Here is an 18,982-nt window from a genome sequence, read left to right as displayed (position 1 = left end):
GTAAATATCTTCTGTATTTGCTTTTGAGTTATCACATTGTTTTTGCAGTGAGGTGACAAGAAATTTATACTGAATTCCATCTGTGCAGTCTGGAGGCCAGGAGTAAATGGCTGCTGCATGAGAAAATGTTAAGCAGAAACACTCTTAATGTGAAAAGAACACCTTCTATAAATTCGCTGATGAACACGACTGTTGTTGGTAGAATCTCAGAAGGCAACAAAGAGGTCTGCAAGAGTGAGATAGATCGGATAGTTGAGTGGTATCGCAACAACCTCAAACTCAATGTCAGCAAGACCAAGGAATTGATTGTGGACTGGGAAGGGGAAGTTGAGAGAACACACATTGAGGGGTCAGTGATGGAAAGGGTGAGCAGCTTCAAGTTCCTGGGCATCAACATCTTGGAGGATCTATCCTGGGCCCAACACATTGATACAATCCAGAGAAGGCACACCTACATCCTTAGGAGTTTGAGGAGATTTGGTATGTCACCAAAGACCAGCAAATTTCTATAGATGTACAGTGGAGAGCATTCTGACTGGTTGCATCACCACCTCATATGGAGACTCCAATGCACAGGATTGAAAGAGTCTGCAGAGAGTTGTAGGCTCAGCCAGCTCCATCATGGGCACAATTTTCCCCACCATCAAGGACATCTTCAAGAGGCGGTGTCTCAAAAAGGCGGCATCTATCACTATGGACCCTCACCATCCAGGACATGCCCTCTTCTCGTTACTACCATCAGGGAGGAGCCTGAAGACCCACATTCAACAATTAGGAACAGCTTCTTCCCCTCCACCATCAGGATTCTGAATGGTCCATGAACCCATGGATATTACCTCATTATTCCTTTTTTTTGCACTATTTATTTTGTAATTTATAATAATTTTATGGCTTTGCACTGTACTGCTTCCGCAAAACAACAAATTTCATGACATCTAAGTCAGTTATAATAAACCTGATTCTGATTCTGAGAAAAGTGTATGGAGACATGCAAAGCTGCAGGGCTATCCAAAGACAGGCCAGAAGTGTTGAATGGCTAACAGTAGGTAGTACATGCAGTGAAGTTTGACTCAGAAGGTAGAATAGAGAAAGCCAAGATTGTATAGATGTTGCAAATATTGTAGGTAGCTTAAGGAGTGACTCAAAAGGAAATATCCTGCATGTGAGGAAGAGTGGATTGGAAAATCATTTCCACAAACAGTGGAAAGTATCAAATCTATAGAGTGGATGAGTTGAGTTGTATGGGCACAGAGATAGGGTCAGATTCAGAATACCAACAGAAAACAAAATTAAAATTATTCCTGCCCTCAATAACATGCTTCCTATTTCAAGTTCTGCTATTGACTGAAAATAAGAAAATTGAGTGCAAAAAGCTGCCCATATGATCATTTTTCACATATCCACCGATAGCAAATACATTGGCATAAATCATACACTATAACAGATATTTACAAAAAAAAGACAAAATTTAGGCACAATCTTAAAAATTAGCTTTTACCTGTTAGGTTCATTCAGCTGAAAAGAAAATTAGGCAGACAGGTTTGAGCAATAGTACACCACATTTGCATCCATCACAACTTTCCAGTTATTAAAATTAATTCAGGAGAGATGAAAGGCTGCAAATTGTAAATGAACACCTGGATCCAAATCAGTAATCTGCCCTCCAGTCAATCAATGCCCCACAACTATAGGAGAAAGTTGTAAAGTTGCTTCATAAGAGTAGGTGATTGCTATAGAGTAAAAGTAAATAAAGACTTAAAAAGTACCTTTAACACTTCAATGACTGAAGGAGGGTAGCTTAGTCCAACCATATTTGAAGTACGTCGGTACATTCTGTTCAGGAGCAGTTTAGAAAATGTAGAATTAGTGTTGCAACAGCAGATCTGCATCAACAACATTGGTCAGTGAGAACTAATGGACTTAATCAAGATGCATGCAGAGGCCGTGCCCACTGGTATTACATTCTACTGCTAGAGGAAATAGTCCCTCAGCATCTACCCTGTCAAACTCACTTAGAATCTCACATGAAAATCAAAAATAACTGCGCATGGTGAAAATCTGAAATAGAAATAGAAAGTGCTTGAAAAACTCAGCAGGTCAGGCAGCACCTGTGGAAAGGGGAACAAATAATCCTTCGGGTCCTGGAGCCTTCATCAGATTCATTGGAATCTTATGTGCCTCATGAAGAACACTTCTCATTCTTCTAAATTCCAGTGAGTAAAGCCAACCTTGCTCAACTGCTCTTCATAATTCAACCCACTCTTATAAGAACGAAAATGGCGAATCTACACTGCACTGACTCCAAGGCAAGTATTTTAGTAGCTTTCGGTTCAGGGAACAAAAGTAACCATAGTATTCTAAAAGAGTTATCACCAGAGTCCTGTAAGATCTCAGCAAGAGTTCCTTACTTTGCACTCCAATCAAGGACGACATCCCATTTGCCTGCTGTACCTACATGCTTACTTTCCGTGTTTCAAGAATGAACAAACCAAGACCTCTCGGAATATCAACATTTATTTGTTTTTTTACTATTAAAAAGTATTCTGTTTCTCTACTCATCCTTTCAAATGCATAATCCCACATTTTCCCACATTATAATCCATCTGCGACACTTTATTCTACTTGCTTAAACTGTCTATATTCTTTTATGCACAATTTGACTCATAACCACAGTTTTCCACTGAAATTTGTTTCATCAGCAAACTAACGAGTTGCACTCCGTTTCCTCGTGCAAGTCATTAAAATGTTGTTAGTACCCAAGGAACCAGTATTGATTCCCATGGCACCCCACTAGCAAGTCTACAAACTGAAAAAGGCAGAGTCTATGTAAGAATATGGGTGCAGTCTATGAACATCTGGACCTTTGGGGGAAGGCAAATCACAAAGTAAATAGTTTACTGCACAAACTGAGGGCATTCGGTCCATCAAACTTGTACCGGCTATGGACAAGACTATTCCAACTATTCCTACTGACCAGCCCTATCCCATAGCCCTGCAGAAGCTTTCCTTTCAGATACTTCTCCAGATCTCAGCAAATGCTACAATTGCATCTGCCTCCACTTCTGTCCCTGCCAGTGCATCCAAACTCTAGTAAAAAAAAGTCTTCTTCACTTATTTGTTCTTCTTCCAATCACATTCATTCATTGTCCCTAGTTCTTGACAACTTCCCCAATGGGAACAGTTTCTCTTGATTTGCTCTGTCTATCTTCTTCATGATTTCTATCAGAGCTCCTCATAATCTTCTACTTTCCGAAGACAATAACCCCATTTTATCCACATAATTTATATGCTCATCCCTGGATTATTTTGGTAAACCTCTTTTACACCCTCTGCAAAGTTTTTACAGCCTTTCTAAGGTGTGGTGCCCAGAACCATTGCTCCATTTCTAGCCAAACCACTGTGTGATAGAAGTTCATCAAGACTCCCTTGCTCATATACTCCATGCCTCCATTTATAAAGCCCAGGATCCTGTATGCCTTTTTTAATAATTTTCTCAACCTGCCTTCTCCCATTCAACAAGTTATGCCCATATATAATGCCATATCTCTCTCACATTAAATTTCACCTGCCACCTACCCACCTATTCGACCAGCTTGTCCATATCTCTTTTACAACTTTTATTATCCTTCTCACTATTCACTAAGCTTCCAAGGTTTACATTACCCGAATTAAGTCCTTTGCAACTAAGTCCAAATCATTAATATGCATTAAGAAAAGCAGCAGTCCAATAAGAACTACTGGGAAACTCCACTATACATTTTGCTCCAATTTAAAGAACAATCTCTCATTGCCAGCAACATACAAAGCTCTGAGGAACTCAGCAGGTCAGGTAACATCTATGGAGGGAAATGGACAATCGACATTTTGGTTTGAGACCCTTTATCAGGACTGGAAAGAAAGAGGGGAGATAGCCAGTATTAAAAGGTGCGGGGTGGTGTGGATCAAGAGCTGGCAGGTGATGAGTGGATCCAGGTACGGGGGGGGATAGGCAGGTGAGGGAGGAGGAGAGTGGAAATGAGGTAAGAAGCTGGGAGGTGATAGGCGGAAGTGACAAAGGGCTGAAGAAGATGGAATCTGATAGGAGAGGACAGTGGACCATGGAATAAAGGGAAGGAAGCGAGGAGGGGAACCAGTGGGAGGAATATGTGGGTGATTGGCAGATCGAGAGGGTGGTGGAGAGAAAGAGATGGGGGGCCGGTGGGATAAGGAAACAAAAAAGGGGATAGAGAGGAGTAGTTACTGGAAGTTAGAGAAATCGATGTTCATGCATTCAGGTTGGAGACTACCAAGGCGGTATATGAGGCAACTGCCTTGGTAGTCTCCAACCTGATGGCATGAACATAGATTTCTCTAACTTCTGGTAACCACTCACTTCTACCCCTTTTTTCTCCCTCCCCCACCCTCTCAATCTGCCCATCACCCACATATTCCTCCCTCCAGTTCCCCTCCTCACCTCCTTCCCTTTATTCCATGGTCCACTGTCCTCTCCTCGCAGATTCCATCTTCTTCAGCCCTTTGTCACTTCCACCTATCACCTCCCAGCTTCTTACATCATTTCCACTCTCCCCCTCCCTCACCTGCCTAGCCCCCCCCCCCCCCACCTAGATCCACATATCACCCGCCAGCTCTTGCTCCACCTCTTCCCCACACCTTTTTATACTGGCCATCTCCCCTTTATCTTTCCAGTCCTGATAAAGGGTCTTGACCCGAAATGTCGCCTGTACACTTCCCTCCACAGATGCTGCCTGATCTGCTGAATTCCTCCAGCTCCTTTGTGTGTTGCTCCACATTTCCAGCATCTGCAGTCTCTTGTGTCTCCAATCTCTTATTACCAAACTGTTTCCAGTTGATTAACCCTTTTTCTATCTGCTTGCTATAATCTGTTTTATTCTATGATCAATCTTGATGAAAAATCTATTTATAACCTTTTCAAATGCTTTTCAAAATCTGTATATACTACATCAATTATATTTCTTTCACCAAACTTCTCACTGATTGGAGGGTCAATAGAGATCACTGGGAAGAATTAAAAAGGGGAATGGAAGGTTTTTTTTATATATAAAGGCTCCCAAGTTATTAGTAAAACTCCAATAACCAGCATACTTGGGACTTTGGTTGTGTAGAACTATCAGATTTTCCACATTGTTGGATGTTATTTCTGTTAATGCCCTGACATGTTTGAAATTGACCTTTCTAAAGATGGTACATTGTATTATAGCGAATTTTTCAGTGAGACAGAGAGATTTAAAGGGAGCACAGGAGATGAAGGCCTGGTGAGTTTAAAGGGTGTGCAGGAACTGGGACCCTGATGGATTTAACGGGAGTACAGCAACAGGGACCCCAGTGGGTTTTAAGGGAATGTGTGATCCAGATGCTGAGCCATCAGGAGTTCTGAATAGATATCTTGTGATTATCAGAATTTTACTGTAGTAGGAAATAAATTTTAGCCGGTAATCATCATGAATCATAAAGATCAAATCTCAGAACCATGACATTGGCTACAAATGCACTTATACTTTCATTGCCTTTGGGCCATGCTACAGGGCAAGTTGAAATAAAGTTACCCACAGGCATACTGGAAACACAGGCTCTTTCAAGCCTGGGCAAGAACAATGAACCTTTGGAGACAATAATCCCATCCGCACAAGGGGACAAAATAAGGAAATAATCCCAAATTTATTCTTATTATATCAGCAGTTAAAAATCTTTTGATACTAACATTTCTATCTACCCTGTGTATTTGCAGCAACAGCAGTTCAGAGAAAATTTATAACAAGGGTCTATTCAGCACATCTTCTCAATACTGACTGCCCAACGTAATTCCACGTTCCAACACTTCAGCTGTAACCCTGCAGATCACAGTTCTTCATGTGCACATTCATGCAATTTTTAAACGTGGTGAAGGTTTCTGCCACTATCACCTATTCAGACAGTGAGCTCCAGATCCCGGCTTGATGAAAAGGTTTTTCTTCATCTCCCTTCTAATTCTCCTAACAATAACTTCAAAATCTGTGCCCCCTAGTTCTTGAGCTGAGCTCTCTGTTAAGAGAAATAGGTCATTACTCTGTGCAAGCTCCTCATAATTTTATATACCATAAATAAGTCCCTCCTCAACCTCTTCTGTTCCAAAGAAAACAGCTACAGGTTAGGTAAACTTTTCTCAAAGTTACAGTTTTCCATACTTGGGAACATCCTTGTAAGTTGGCACAGTGGTACAGCTGGTACAGTCACTGCCTCACAGTGCCAGAGACCCAGCTTCAGTTGTGATCTCGGCAATGTCTGTGTGGAGTTGGCACGTTCCCCCCGTGACGGCATGGGTTTCCTCCGGTTTGCTCCCAATCCCAAAGATGTGTGATTGGTAGGTTAAATGGCCACTGTAAATTGTCCCTAGTGTGTAGGTGGGTGGTACAATCTGGGGGGAGTTGATGAGAATGTGGGGAGAATAAAAAAATGGGATTAATGTAGGATTAGTGTAAATAGGTGATCAATAGTCAGCACGAACTCAATGGGCTGAAGGGCCTCTTTCTGTGTCTCATCTGCACCCTCTCTAACGCAATCATATCTTTCCTGTAATGTGTGATCAGAACTGCACACAAGCTATGCATAACAAGCATACAATTCTAGCATAACCTCCCTGTTCTTATATTCTATGCCTCACCTAACAAACGGAAGTATTTTGAACTATATTATTGACTGTCTTGCTACATTTAAAGATCTGTGGACATAAAATCCAATTTTGCTGTGTTCCAATGCACTGCTCAAAATGGAGACACAAGAGAAACTGCAGGTGCTGGAAATCCGGAGCAACACACAAAATGCTGGAGGAACTGAGCTGGTCAGGCTGCATCTATGAAGGGAAATGGACAGTCAACATTTCGGGTCAAGACCCTTCATCAGTCCTGACCTGAAACATCGACTGTCTATTTCCCTCCATAGATGTTGCCTGATCTGCTGAGTTCCTCCAGCTCCTTTGTGTGTGGCACTCCTCAAAATACAATCATTTAACATATTGTGCCTGCCCTGCTGATTCTCTGGATTAACTTATTGACATTATTGACAATTTTTTGCCAAACTGACCAGACCATCTAAATCCTCCTGATGTCCAAAGCTTTTTGCCACACCATCAACTGTATGGCCAATTTTTGTATCATCTGCAAACTTATTTATCATACCCATAAATCCTAGTCTATATCATTAATTATACATCAAAAAGGGACCAAGTATTGAATCCTCTGGAATATCAATGGTAAGAGCCTCAAAAAGCCCCAGTCAATCATTCTGCTTCCTGCCACTGAACTTATTTTGGATTCAGTTTGCCGTTTTCCCCTGGATCCCATTCTTTGCTTTTTTGATCAGTCTGTCACGTGGGACCTTGTCAAAAGCTTCACTGAAATCCACTTAGATTACTTCAAACACATTGCCTCCTTGTAATCTCCTAAAAAAAATTCAATCGAGTTAGTCAGACATGACTTTCCCTTAACAGATCTATATTGACTGCTTGATTAATTTGTACCTTTCTAAATGAATTTTTATCTGCCCCTCAGGATGAATTCCAATAACTGTGCCACCACTGAACTTAAACTAACTGGCCTTCAATTACTCAGTTTATCTCTTCTTCCCCCTTTAAACAATGATATAATGTCAGCATCCCTCCAATCTTCTACCACCACTACTATAATCAGGGTTGATTGTAGAGGCTGACAAAGATCCATTTGCAAACATCTCTTTTTTTTTGAGTACGTGGGTATTTTTATCCAAGACTGCATAAATAAAACACCAACGTAAGACACACAAGCCAAAAACATTATAGACTTCAGAGAAATTGTCCTGACCTTTCAACAAATATCCCAGCCTGTACTGCATGGACAATGCTGCGGAATCTTGGCTTCTCTTCTGTTCTTTTCAGCATCATTCCCATTTGTCTTGTAAAAGTGGAGGCCAACCAGTCTCGGACCTCTGAGGGAATAGAGTCAGACTGGATGTCGCTGAGTTCATCTTCTGTATCCAGCAGGCGTCTGGTTTTAAAAGAGTCAATGTTACATAGTTTTGTTTTTAAATACACATGTACAAGCTAATACATGCAAAACATTTCTCATTCTAAATTATCTTTTTAATGTGAACAGTCTTTGAAGCATGACTGTCCTGCTTGACAAAAAAAGATATGAAGTTTTGTCCAAGGGATCAATTCACAGTAAAAGAATACAGGGAGAGACTGTTTCCTCCATGTTGGAGCAACATTAGGGGATGCAGGTTATCACACTAGGTAGTGGCAGATATCTGCAGTTTCCTTGATTCAATGGCTGATGTACACTATTACACCTATTCTTGCCTCTTCAACCTTGTATGTAGTTCGGAGTATGCCAGATATCTTGGGGGTGGTAATAAAGAAATCAACCACTTGCTTCACAACATGCAGCTGTGAGTTTGCATATATCAAGGACCTACTACTCACAGTTCACATGAATATAAACAAACCAGAGGTACAACTACTATCATCTTGAACATTATGTACGTATGTACCACCCAGAATGTACTTCTGCTTTGGACTTTTAAGCTTGGAAGCACAGATGATGTAGTGGTGAAGAACCACATGATATTTATGGCACTATCACCTGCGACTGCCAACTACACAAAAGCAAAATCTGCGCTGACTACATAGTTCACCCTATAGCAGAATGTGGTATATAAGCCAATTGTGTACCAGCACACAGAGAAGCCAACAAAACAAGAGATGTATTGCAAGCATATGAAACAACTGTCTGCAAAATGTGAATGTTCTGATCAAGCAAGAGCTATTAAGGATATGTTTCAAAGTTATTTTGACAGAAGGCCCTTGAGGAGGAAATCAAACTGTCCAACCTGCTTGAATTTGCACAGGATCATTGTCACTTTCAGAGAATAGAGCAGTTGAGATAGAAAGTCCTCAAGATATTATTGTGGATCAGATCAGAAAAGAAAATAAATACAGGGCAGAACTTTTCATTCAAAACCATCAAAACAACTGCCAGCAGTTTTGAGACAGGCAGAACTGAAAACAATGCTATTATTGTGGTAACACACACAAAATGCTGGAGGAACTCAGCAGGTCAGGCAGCATCTATGAAGGGAAATAAACAGGTGGTTCGGGTCGAGACCCTTCATCAGAACTGGAAAGGAAGAGGGCAGAAACCAAACAGAGGTCGGAGGAGGGGCACAAGCTGGCAGATGATAGGTGAGTTCAGGTGAAAGGGGGAAGGTAGGTGGGTGGGAGGCGTCACCTCTAATGGGATCCCACCACCAGGCACATCTCCGCAGGAATCACTCTCTCCACAACTCCCTTGTCCACACATCCCTCCCCACTGATGACCCTCCTGGCACTTATCCCTGCAACCATACAAAGTGCTACACCTGTCCCTACACCTCCTCCCTCACCACTATTCAGGGCCTAGACAGTCCTTTCAGGTGAGGCATCACTTCACCTGTGAATCCGAGGGTGTCATTTACTGCATCCGGTGCGGTCTCCTATACATCGGTGAGACCCGACGAGGATTGGGTGACTGCTTCCTTGAGCATCTTTGCTCCATCCACTGCAACAGCCAGGACCTCCTGGTGGCCACCCACTTCAATTCCACATCCCACTCCCACACTGACGTGTCTATCCATGGCCTCCTCTACTGCCATGCTGAGGCCAGGCGCAGGTTGGAGGAACAACACCTCATATTCTGCCTTGGGCGTCTCCAACCTGATGGCCTCAACATCGATTTCTCTAACTTCCAGTAACCAACCCCCTGCCCCCTATTTTTTTCATTTCCCCTCCCTTTATTTCACCTCATTTCTGTGGCCCCCCTCCCCCCTTCTCTTTCTCCTCCACTGCCCTCATGATCTGCCCATCTATTCCCCACCTCCTTCCCTTTATTCCATGGTCCACTGCCCTCCACTACCGGATTCCTTCTTCTTCAGCCCTTTACCTCTTCCACCCATCACCTCTCAGCTTCTTACATCACTCCCTTTCATCCCCCATCCCTCACCCACCTACCTTCCCCCTCCCACCTGGACTCACCTATCACCTGCCAGCCTGCAGAGACACAAGAAATTCCGCAGGTGCTGGAATCTGGAGCAATACACAATAAGTGCTGGAGGAACTCAGCAGGTCAGGCAGCATCCACGGAGGGAAATAAACAGTCAACGTTTCAGGTCAAGATCCTTCATCAGGACTGGAAAGGAAGAGGGCAGAAGCCGGAATAAGGTGGTGGGGGGAGTGGGAGGAGTACACGCAGACAGGGGATAGGTGAGTCCAGATGATAGGCGAGTCCAGGTGAGAGGGGAAAGGTGGGTCGGTGGGGGAGGGGGAGAAGATGTAATAAACTAAGAGGTGATAGGTAAAAGAGGCAAAGGACTGAAGAAGGAGGAATCCGGTAGGAGAAGGCAGTGGACCATCGAATAAAGGATGGGGGAAGGGAGAGGAGAAGAGGAGATGGGCAGGTCATCAAGGCAGGGGAAGGGAGCCATAGGAATAAGGGAAAACAAAGGAGTGGGGGTGGGGGGAGAAAAAGAAGGGATGGGGTTACCAGAAGTTTAGAGAAATCGACGTTGAGGCCATCAGGTTGGAGACTCCCAAGGCAGAATATGAGGCATTGTTCCTCCAACCTGTGCCTGGCCTCAACATGGCAGTAGAGGAGGCCATGGATAGACATGTCAGTATGGGAGTGGGAAGTGGAATTAACATGGGTGGTCATCAGGAGGTCCTGGCTGTTGCAGTGGACGGAGCAAAGGTGCTCGATGAAGGGTCATCCAATCTGCATTGGGTCTCACCGATGTACAGGAGGGAGCACTGGGAGCGCTGGATGGAATAAATGACAGCCTTGGACTTACAGGTGAAGTGCTGTCTCACCTGGAAGGATTGTCTGGGATGCTGAATGGCAGTGAGGGAGGAGGCGTAGGGACAGGTGTAGCACTTGGTGCAGTTGCAGGCATAAGTGCCGGGGGGGTTATCAGTGGGGAGGGCCGAGTGGACAAGGGAGTCGCTGAGAGAGAAATCCCTTCAGAAAGTGAAGAGAGGGGTGAGGGGAAGATGTGACTGGTAGTAAGATCCCATTGAAGGTGGCGAAAATTGTGGAGAATCATGTGCTGGATATGTTGGCTCGTGGGATGGTAGGTGAGGAAAAGGGGAACCCTGTCACTGTTATGTCAGCAGGGGGAGGGGGTGAGGGCAGACATGCGGGAAGTGGAGGAGATATGGGTAAGGGCAGCATTGATGGTGATGGAAGGGAAACCCCGGTTAATGAAAAAGGAGGACATTTCTGATGTCCTAGAATAGAAAGCCTCATCATGGAAACAGATGTGATGGAGACAGAGGAACTGGGAGAAGGGGATGGCGTCCTTAAAAGTTACAGGGTGGGAAGAGGTGTAGTCAAGGTAACTGCGGGAATCTGTGGTTAATATATCTCCGGAGATGAAGACAGAGAGATCCAGAAAGGAGAGAGAGGTGTTGGAGATGGACCAGGTGAATCTGAGGGCAGGGCAGAAGTTGGAGGCAAAGTTGATGAAATTGATGAGCTCAGCACAGGGGCAGGAAGCAGCCCCAATGCAGTCGTCAATGTAGCAGAGAAAGAGTTGGGGGGCATTCCCGGTGTAGGCTTGGAACATGGACTGTTCAACGTAGCCAACAAAGAGGCAGGCATAGCTGGGGCCCAGGCGGGTGCCCATGGCTACACCTTTAGTTTGGAGTAAGTGGGAGGAGCCAAAAGAAAAGTTGTTGAGGGTGAGTACCAGTTCTGCCAGATAGAGGAGGGTTGTGGTGGGAGGGGAACTGTTATCGAGAAAGAAACAGAGAGGCTTAAGGCCTTCCTGCTAGGGGATGGAAGTGTACAGAGACTCGACGTCCATGGTGAAAATGAGACAGTTAGGCCGGGGAACTGGAAGTTGTTGACGTGATGGAGAGCATGCGAAGCGTCACAGACATAGGCAGGAAAGGACTGAACCAAGCCTATGCTCCTCCCCTGACCTTCTTATTCCGGCTTCTGCCCTCTTCCTTTCCAGTGCTGATGAAGGGTCTTGACCAGAAACGTCGACTGTTTATTTCCCTCCATAGATGCTGCCTGACCTGCTGAGTTCCTCCAGCATTTTGTGTGTGTTGCTCCAGATTCCAGCACCTGCAGAATCTCTTGTGTCTCTATTGTTGTGGTGGCAACTGTCCTTACAAAACAAAATGTTCTGCTGAGGGAAAACAGTGCAAGTGTTTATCGTTCAGCAAACTTGTGTGTCAAACTCATCAAATCACGTTGTAAGTTATTGAACCAATGTGAACATTGTTAACGGGAGGTTCTGACTGAGCAATTTAGTAGCTTGGGCCTGAGAAGCAAAATTACCACGATGATATTATATTACTGTGTAGGTGGATGGTAGATCCCCTCACAGCACAGCTGAAGAATAAAGAAATGTACAGGAGCATGTGAAAATGTTTGGCGTACATACCGTGTCTCATCAATGTACACTGTCTCAAGCACTGAAGCTGCATATTCCAAATTCTTTTTCAGATCTACAACAGAAGTTTCACCGCGTTCCAACTGTTTGACCAAACATCGCAACCTAGAAACAAACAAGAACTGTTAAGAGCTCCACTTGGCTGAGGAGAAAAGAATGGAGGACAAGGTTTATAGAGAATATAATCTGTTACTTCTATGAAATATAAGCAGAAAATACCTTAAGTACTCAGCAGGTCAGGCAGCACCACTAGATAGAGAACTGGAGCCACCACATAAGGTTGATGATGTTTCTTAGCCTACAGAAAAGATTTTACCAGGATGTTGCCTGGAATTGGGGGCCTGAGTTACAAGGAGAGGTTGCGTAGACCAGGACTTCATTTCCTGGAATGTAGGAGATTGAGGGATGACTTGCTAGAGGTATAAGATCATGAGGGGCATAGACATGGTTAAGCACACAGTCTTTTTCCCAGGGAGGGGCTGCTGAAAACAAGGGGGCGCAGGTTTAAGATCAGAGGTGAGAGATTTAAAAGTGACATCAGGGGCAGTTTCTTCACACAAAGGGTGGTTCATTTTCAGAATAAGCTGCCAGAAATAGTGGTTGAGGCAGGCACATTAGCAATGTTTAAAAGCCATCTAGATTGGTACATGGACAGGAGGGGTTAAGAGGGCTATCAGCCAAATGCGGGCAGATGGGACTAGCTCGCTGGATGAATTGGACCAAAGGGTCTGTTTCCATGCTGTATGACTCTATGACAATCAGAACAATTCGAGATTAAACTACCTTTAAGATGTTGGGAAAAGGATGAGGAGACAACAGAGGGGAAGGTTTGCAATATGGTTGAAGGTGGAAGGGTTTATAACAATAGGAGTGATAGTGCAAGGTGAAAGAGGGGACAGCTGAGAAAACAAAGAAACGAAAGTTCAGCCAGAAAGAGATATAAATGCAGGATAATTATCTAAAATCGGAATGTGAAGTGATTGTTGAAAATCTGAAATAAAAATGCTAGAAATACTAATTATCTGAAATTGTTGAACTCAGTGTTGCAACTGGAATACAGTAAAGACCCAGTCAGAAGACGATGTGCTGTCCTTTGAACAGGTTAAGCTTCATTGAAAAGTTGTAGGAAGCAAAGGACAGAGGTCACGGTGGGAGTGAGATAGAGAAATGAAGTCATCGACAGTTAGATGTTTGGGGTCAGGTGTGAGCACGGAATAGAAATGTTCTGCAAAGTTGTCATATAATTCATGTTTGGTCTCCCCAAAACAGAGGAGATCATAGTGTGGTCACATCTGTCTCCTTTGTCTTGGCAGGTGTGGTATGCACGAACAATGTAATTTGTTAAATTATTTCCGCTATGGATAGCACCCCTTGGGGTGGGGGAAATGGAAATGGGGATGTAGGGAGATGGGGAAGATGGATTGGGCAAGGAATAGATGATAGGTCATTGAAATGGGACTGGTAAGTCAGGGTGGGGTGAATGAGGGTGGGGAAGGGGTTGAGTGGAAAGAGTGGGGATTGGAGTGGGGTTGAAGATTGGCGGTGGGGAGAGAAGAGAGTGAGTGGCGAGGGCAAGTTGTTGAGATGAGGAGATGAGCTGGGATGGAATGGGAAATGGAAAGGAGGGACCCTGAGGTGACAAGAGGGGAGGATTGGAGGACCTCAAACATTAACATTTTTTCACCATAGATGTTGCCTTGACCTACTGAGTATTTCCAGGATTTCAGTTTTATTTTACATTTCCAGCATCTGCCTTCTGAATATTTTTAGCTAACAAAATGAATTACCTGCACAGGAAACCTAGGAGGCCCCAAAGACTTATAATTGGTCCCCTCCTATGCTGGCCCATCAACATGCTGGCCCTTAGCCACATCATATGAAAAGACTTCAGGTTCCAGATGTACTCTGAAACCAGCCAGCACTTCCTCAACACAATCTCACTCAATGGCTCTACTGTCTTTCATTGTGAGGGTGCTTGATCCCCACCCATCATTCTCCATCCACTATTCAATGAGCAGAAATTTCCTGCAACTAAATATAGGAATGATCAGAGCCTTTGTGGTTCGCCATCACAAAATTCACTTTTTCAACAAAATCTCCCACTTCTCCATGGTACTGTTTGAAGGTGAACCAGCTTCTTCCCAAGCTTAGTGCCCTATATGATTCCTAGTGTTTAACAAATCTGAGTTATTTCAGACTACCTTTAAAAGTCCTTATGTCATTTCTTATCTGTGTCATTTCAAACAGTCTATTGTGTCTCTATGTCATTTCATATCTGTGTCAATCCATATCTATATCATTTCAGGCTACATATTCCAAATCCCTCTCATTCTATTTCCATGTTGATTCGGACTGACTATTCCAAATCTACGTCATTCCATATTTGTGCCATTCCAGACTGCCCTTCCACGTCCTTGACCCTCAATATCTGTGTGTCATTTCAGACTGCTTATACACCACATTTCATATAACTAACATTTCAGATTGTCTACATCTCTGCTCTTTACATGTCCATGCTGTTTCAGACTGTTCCGGTTCCGAGCCATTCCATTGCCGTATCATTTCAGACTGCCCCCTCCATCTCAGTGCTATTCCATTTTTATGACATTTCAGACTGCATTTTCTATTTGGATGCCAATCCACATCAGGATTATTTCTGGCTGGCTTTTAGAACTCTGTTACAGTCCATAAACTTGTATTTTCCAGGCCGTCTGCTTGCTCTTTAGCATAATTCCATATCCATGCCATTTCAGTCTGCCAGTTCCTTCCACGCTTTTATCACTGCACATGTGCGTCATATTAGATGATCTATTCAACCTCCATCTTGTTTCTTATTCCTGTTATGCTACTAGTTGTGATAAAAAGCAGCTATTTCAAAAGTAAAGTAGAAATCAAAAACCGCAATAAAAATGAAAATCTGTTCTCAACTTTAGTATGTTTCTTATTAATGGAACCTTCCTGAATTTCCAGTCATAAGTATCCTTTCCAGTCATGTTCTGTCACATTACAGTTGAGTCCACATTCTGGTGAGATGCTCAGAGTATTAAGACAAATGCAACATATAGTCCTCCACACTAGGCAGAAGGTATGCCAACCATTTTTAGTGGCTGCTTTTGTGAACAAACTAGCTCTGCAAAAGAGAGATTGGCTGTAAGTGTTGAGGACGGTTTCAAAAAAAGTACATAGCATGAACATATTAAAATCATGTTTGAAGAAGCTTCTGCAACAATATAAAGATTTATTTAATGGTATACATGGGTATTAAATCACACCAAACTGAAATTTCAAGTCAATCTACTGTAAACTGATAACTGTATGTTACATGCTAAATTTTGTGGATATAAGGGGTTAATGTCTTCATATAATTACTGTCAGCAGGGATGGGATCATCTATGAATTTTTCACTGGTATAAATGTAGAATGTAGTACAGCCTCCAGTCCCACAGATCATGGCACCTACAGAGTAGGAAACTTGGGATTTCGGTGAGTGGGGCCTTCAGGGGAAAAGAAGCTGCTCTATTTCTGGTTAGTGACTTAGTCTAATAAATAGAAACGTGGCAGGACACCTTAATTATATAGTTCTATGCAAGAACTCTATGATGCTTCCCATGTGCTGAAATGCCATTAGCTAGGTGAGTTTGAGCAACACCTGATGTCTCTTCAATGCATCTATGAGGCTGAATTATGTTATCGACAGCTGTTTTCAGGAGATGGTCATGCCACAGCTGAAGAGAGCACAGGCAGGAAGTGTGTGAGGCAGATAAAAACAGCAGGTAAGTAGTTCAGGAGACCCTTAACGGCATCTGAATATTGATGAGGGAAAGAGCTTCCCTGGGGACTGCAGCCAGAGGCAACACTCCATGGAGGACTCAGCTACCCAGGGAAGGGGAGTAGGTCAAAAGGTCAAGATGTGCAGGAGATTCTATAGTTTGAGGAGCAAGCAGATGTGATTGCAGGATGGTAAGTTGCCATGGTCAGGGATATCACTGAGCAGCAGCAAAACATTCTAGAGCATGAGGGTGAACAGCCAGATGTCCTGGTCCAAAGAACAAGTTGATACAAGTGGAAAAATGGTTCAGGTCCTGCATTCAGGTTTTAAGGAGTTAGGAAAGAGACTAAGAAGTAGGACCTCAAAAATAGAAATCTCCAGATGCTTACCATATCCTGGGCAACCACAAGATTAGTCCCAGTGACTATGGAAATAAGAGGATGGTGCAGCTGATTGGATAGATGGAGAGACAGAGTCATAGAGCAATACAGCACGGATATAGGCCCTTCGATCCAACAAGTCCATGCTGAACACAGCACCCACTCAGCTTGTCTCAATTTCCTGCATTCGGCCCATATGTCTCTAAGCCCCGCCCCTCCATGTACCTATTCAAGTGCTTCTTAAATGATACAATTGTACCTGCCTCAACCACTTCCTCTGGCAGGTCATTCCATAGACTCACCACCCTCTGCGTGAAAAAGTTGCCCCTCAGGTCCCTTTTAAACCTTTCCCCTCTCACCCTAATTCTATGCCCTCCAGTTTTGGACTCCACTACCCTGGGCAAAAGACTGCTACCATCCATCTTACCTATGCCCCTCATGATTTTATAAACTTCTATATGGTTGCCCCTCATTCTCCTATGCTCCAAGGAATAAAGATCTTGTCTGCCCAACCTCTCCCTATATCTCAAGCCATCTAGTCCTGGCAACATTCTTGTAACTCTTTTCTGCACACTTTCCAGTTTAACCACGTCTTCCAACAACAGTGTGATCAAAACTGTACACAGTACTCCAAGTGCGGCCTCACCAACAACTTATACAACTGCAACATTATGTCCCAACTCCTATACTCAATGCCCTGACTGATGAAGGCCAGCATGCTAAACACCTTTTTCACCACCCTATCTACTTGTGATGCTGCTTTCAACAAACTATGCACTTGTATTCCCAGGTCCCTCTGTTCCATTGCACTCCCTAGTGCCCTACCATTCATAGTACAAGTTCTACGCTGGTTTGATTTTCCAAAATGCATCACCTCACACTTACCTGTATTGAAATCCATTTGTCACTCCTTGACCCACTTCCCTAACTGATCAAGATCCCCCTGTAATCTATGATAACCTTCTTCACTATCAACAACAACTCCTAATTTTGTGTCATCCACAAACTTACTGATCAAGCCCTGCGCATTTGCATCCAAATCATGTATATGAATAACAAATAACAAGGGTCTCAACACCGACCCCTGTGGCACACCACTAGTCACCAGCCTCCATTCCGAGAAACAACTTTCAACCACCTACTTCTGAGCCAATTTTTAATCCACTTAACTGGCTCTCCCTAGAGTCCATGGGACTTAACCTTCCAGACCACCCTTCATAAACAACGGAACAATATTAGCCACCTTCCAGTCTTCAGAAATTTCACCAGTGGCTAATGATGAAGCAAGTATCTCCGCAAGGGCCTCCGCAATTTCTTCTCTAGCCTCTAGTGCGAGGATGTACTTGGTCAGGCCCGATAGATTTATCCACCTTGATGCACTGTAAGGCTGCAAATACCTCCTCCCTGGTAATATGAATGTTGTCCAAAACATCTCTACTTGTTTCCCTTATTTCTTGAGCAACCATGATTCTCTCCTCAGTAAACACAGAAATATTCATTAATAATCCCATCCATCTCCAGTGGCTCGAGACACAGGCAGTCCTGCTGATCACTAAGGGGACTTACTCTCTGCCTAGCAATCCTTTTACTCTTTATATAGCTGTAGAACCTCTTGGGATTTTCCTTAATCTTACCTGCCAGATCCATCTCATACCCTCTCTTTGTCCTCCTTATTTCCCTCTTAAGTGTATTCTTAATCTTTTTATAGTCATCAAGCGATTCACTCATCCCCGACCCCCTAAACCAAATGGAAACTTAATTCTTTTTCTTGACCAGAGCTTCAATATCCCTTGTCAGCCAAGGTTCCCTAAACTTGCCAGGTTTACCCTTCACCATAACAGGAACATGCTGCTCCTGGACTCTTGATATCACACTCTTAAAAGCCTCCCACTTGCTATTTGCTCCTTTCCCTTCAAACAGGCACATCCAATTGACCTCTACTAGACCCTGCCTCATTCCCCCAAAATTACCCTGCTCCATTTAGGACCCTAACCTGTGGACCTGTCCTGTCCTTTTCTATCACTATTTTAAAGCTAATAGAATTATGGTCACTAGAGCCAAAGTGCTCCCTGACTGCCACTTCAGTTATCTGCCCTACCTCGTTCCCTAAGAAGGAGGTCCACTATTGCACCCTCCTGAGTAGGGCCCTTTATATATTGACTCAGGAAACTTTCTTGGACACATTTCACAAATTCCACCCCATCCAGGCCCTTAAAACTCTGGGTAGTCCAGTCAATATCGGGGAAATTAAAATCTCCCACCAATGCAATCTTGTTATTCCTACAACTATGAGCAATTTCTCTCTACTCTGGTCCTCAAGTTCCCACCGACTATCAGGGGATCTATAATACAGCCCCACTGGAGTGGCCCT

At 43.6% G+C, this 18,982-nt stretch overlaps 1 protein-coding gene across 1 annotated transcript in view; it reads right to left on the bottom strand.

Moving 5' to 3' along the window:
• Nucleotides 1-18,982, bottom strand: part of LOC127574320 (dual specificity calcium/calmodulin-dependent 3',5'-cyclic nucleotide phosphodiesterase 1A-like) — a 231,688-nt gene that overhangs the window by 97,383 nt on the left and 115,323 nt on the right. The window contains exons 3-5 of the mRNA XM_052023234.1: nucleotides 12,454-12,567; nucleotides 7,833-8,015; nucleotides 1,767-1,833 (exon numbers count right to left, since the gene is read on the bottom strand). Coding sequence (XP_051879194.1) covers nucleotides 1,767-1,833; nucleotides 7,833-8,015; nucleotides 12,454-12,567 — 364 coding nt within the window. The remainder of the gene's footprint in view (nucleotides 1-1,766; nucleotides 1,834-7,832; nucleotides 8,016-12,453; nucleotides 12,568-18,982) is intronic.

The sequence above is a fragment of the Pristis pectinata genome, chromosome 9 (genome assembly GCF_009764475.1).
Source record: "Pristis pectinata isolate sPriPec2 chromosome 9, sPriPec2.1.pri, whole genome shotgun sequence".
NCBI lineage: Eukaryota > Metazoa > Chordata > Chondrichthyes > Rhinopristiformes > Pristidae > Pristis > Pristis pectinata.
Note: the sequence above shows the minus strand (reverse complement) of the source record. Positions and strands in the feature narration are given on the sequence as shown.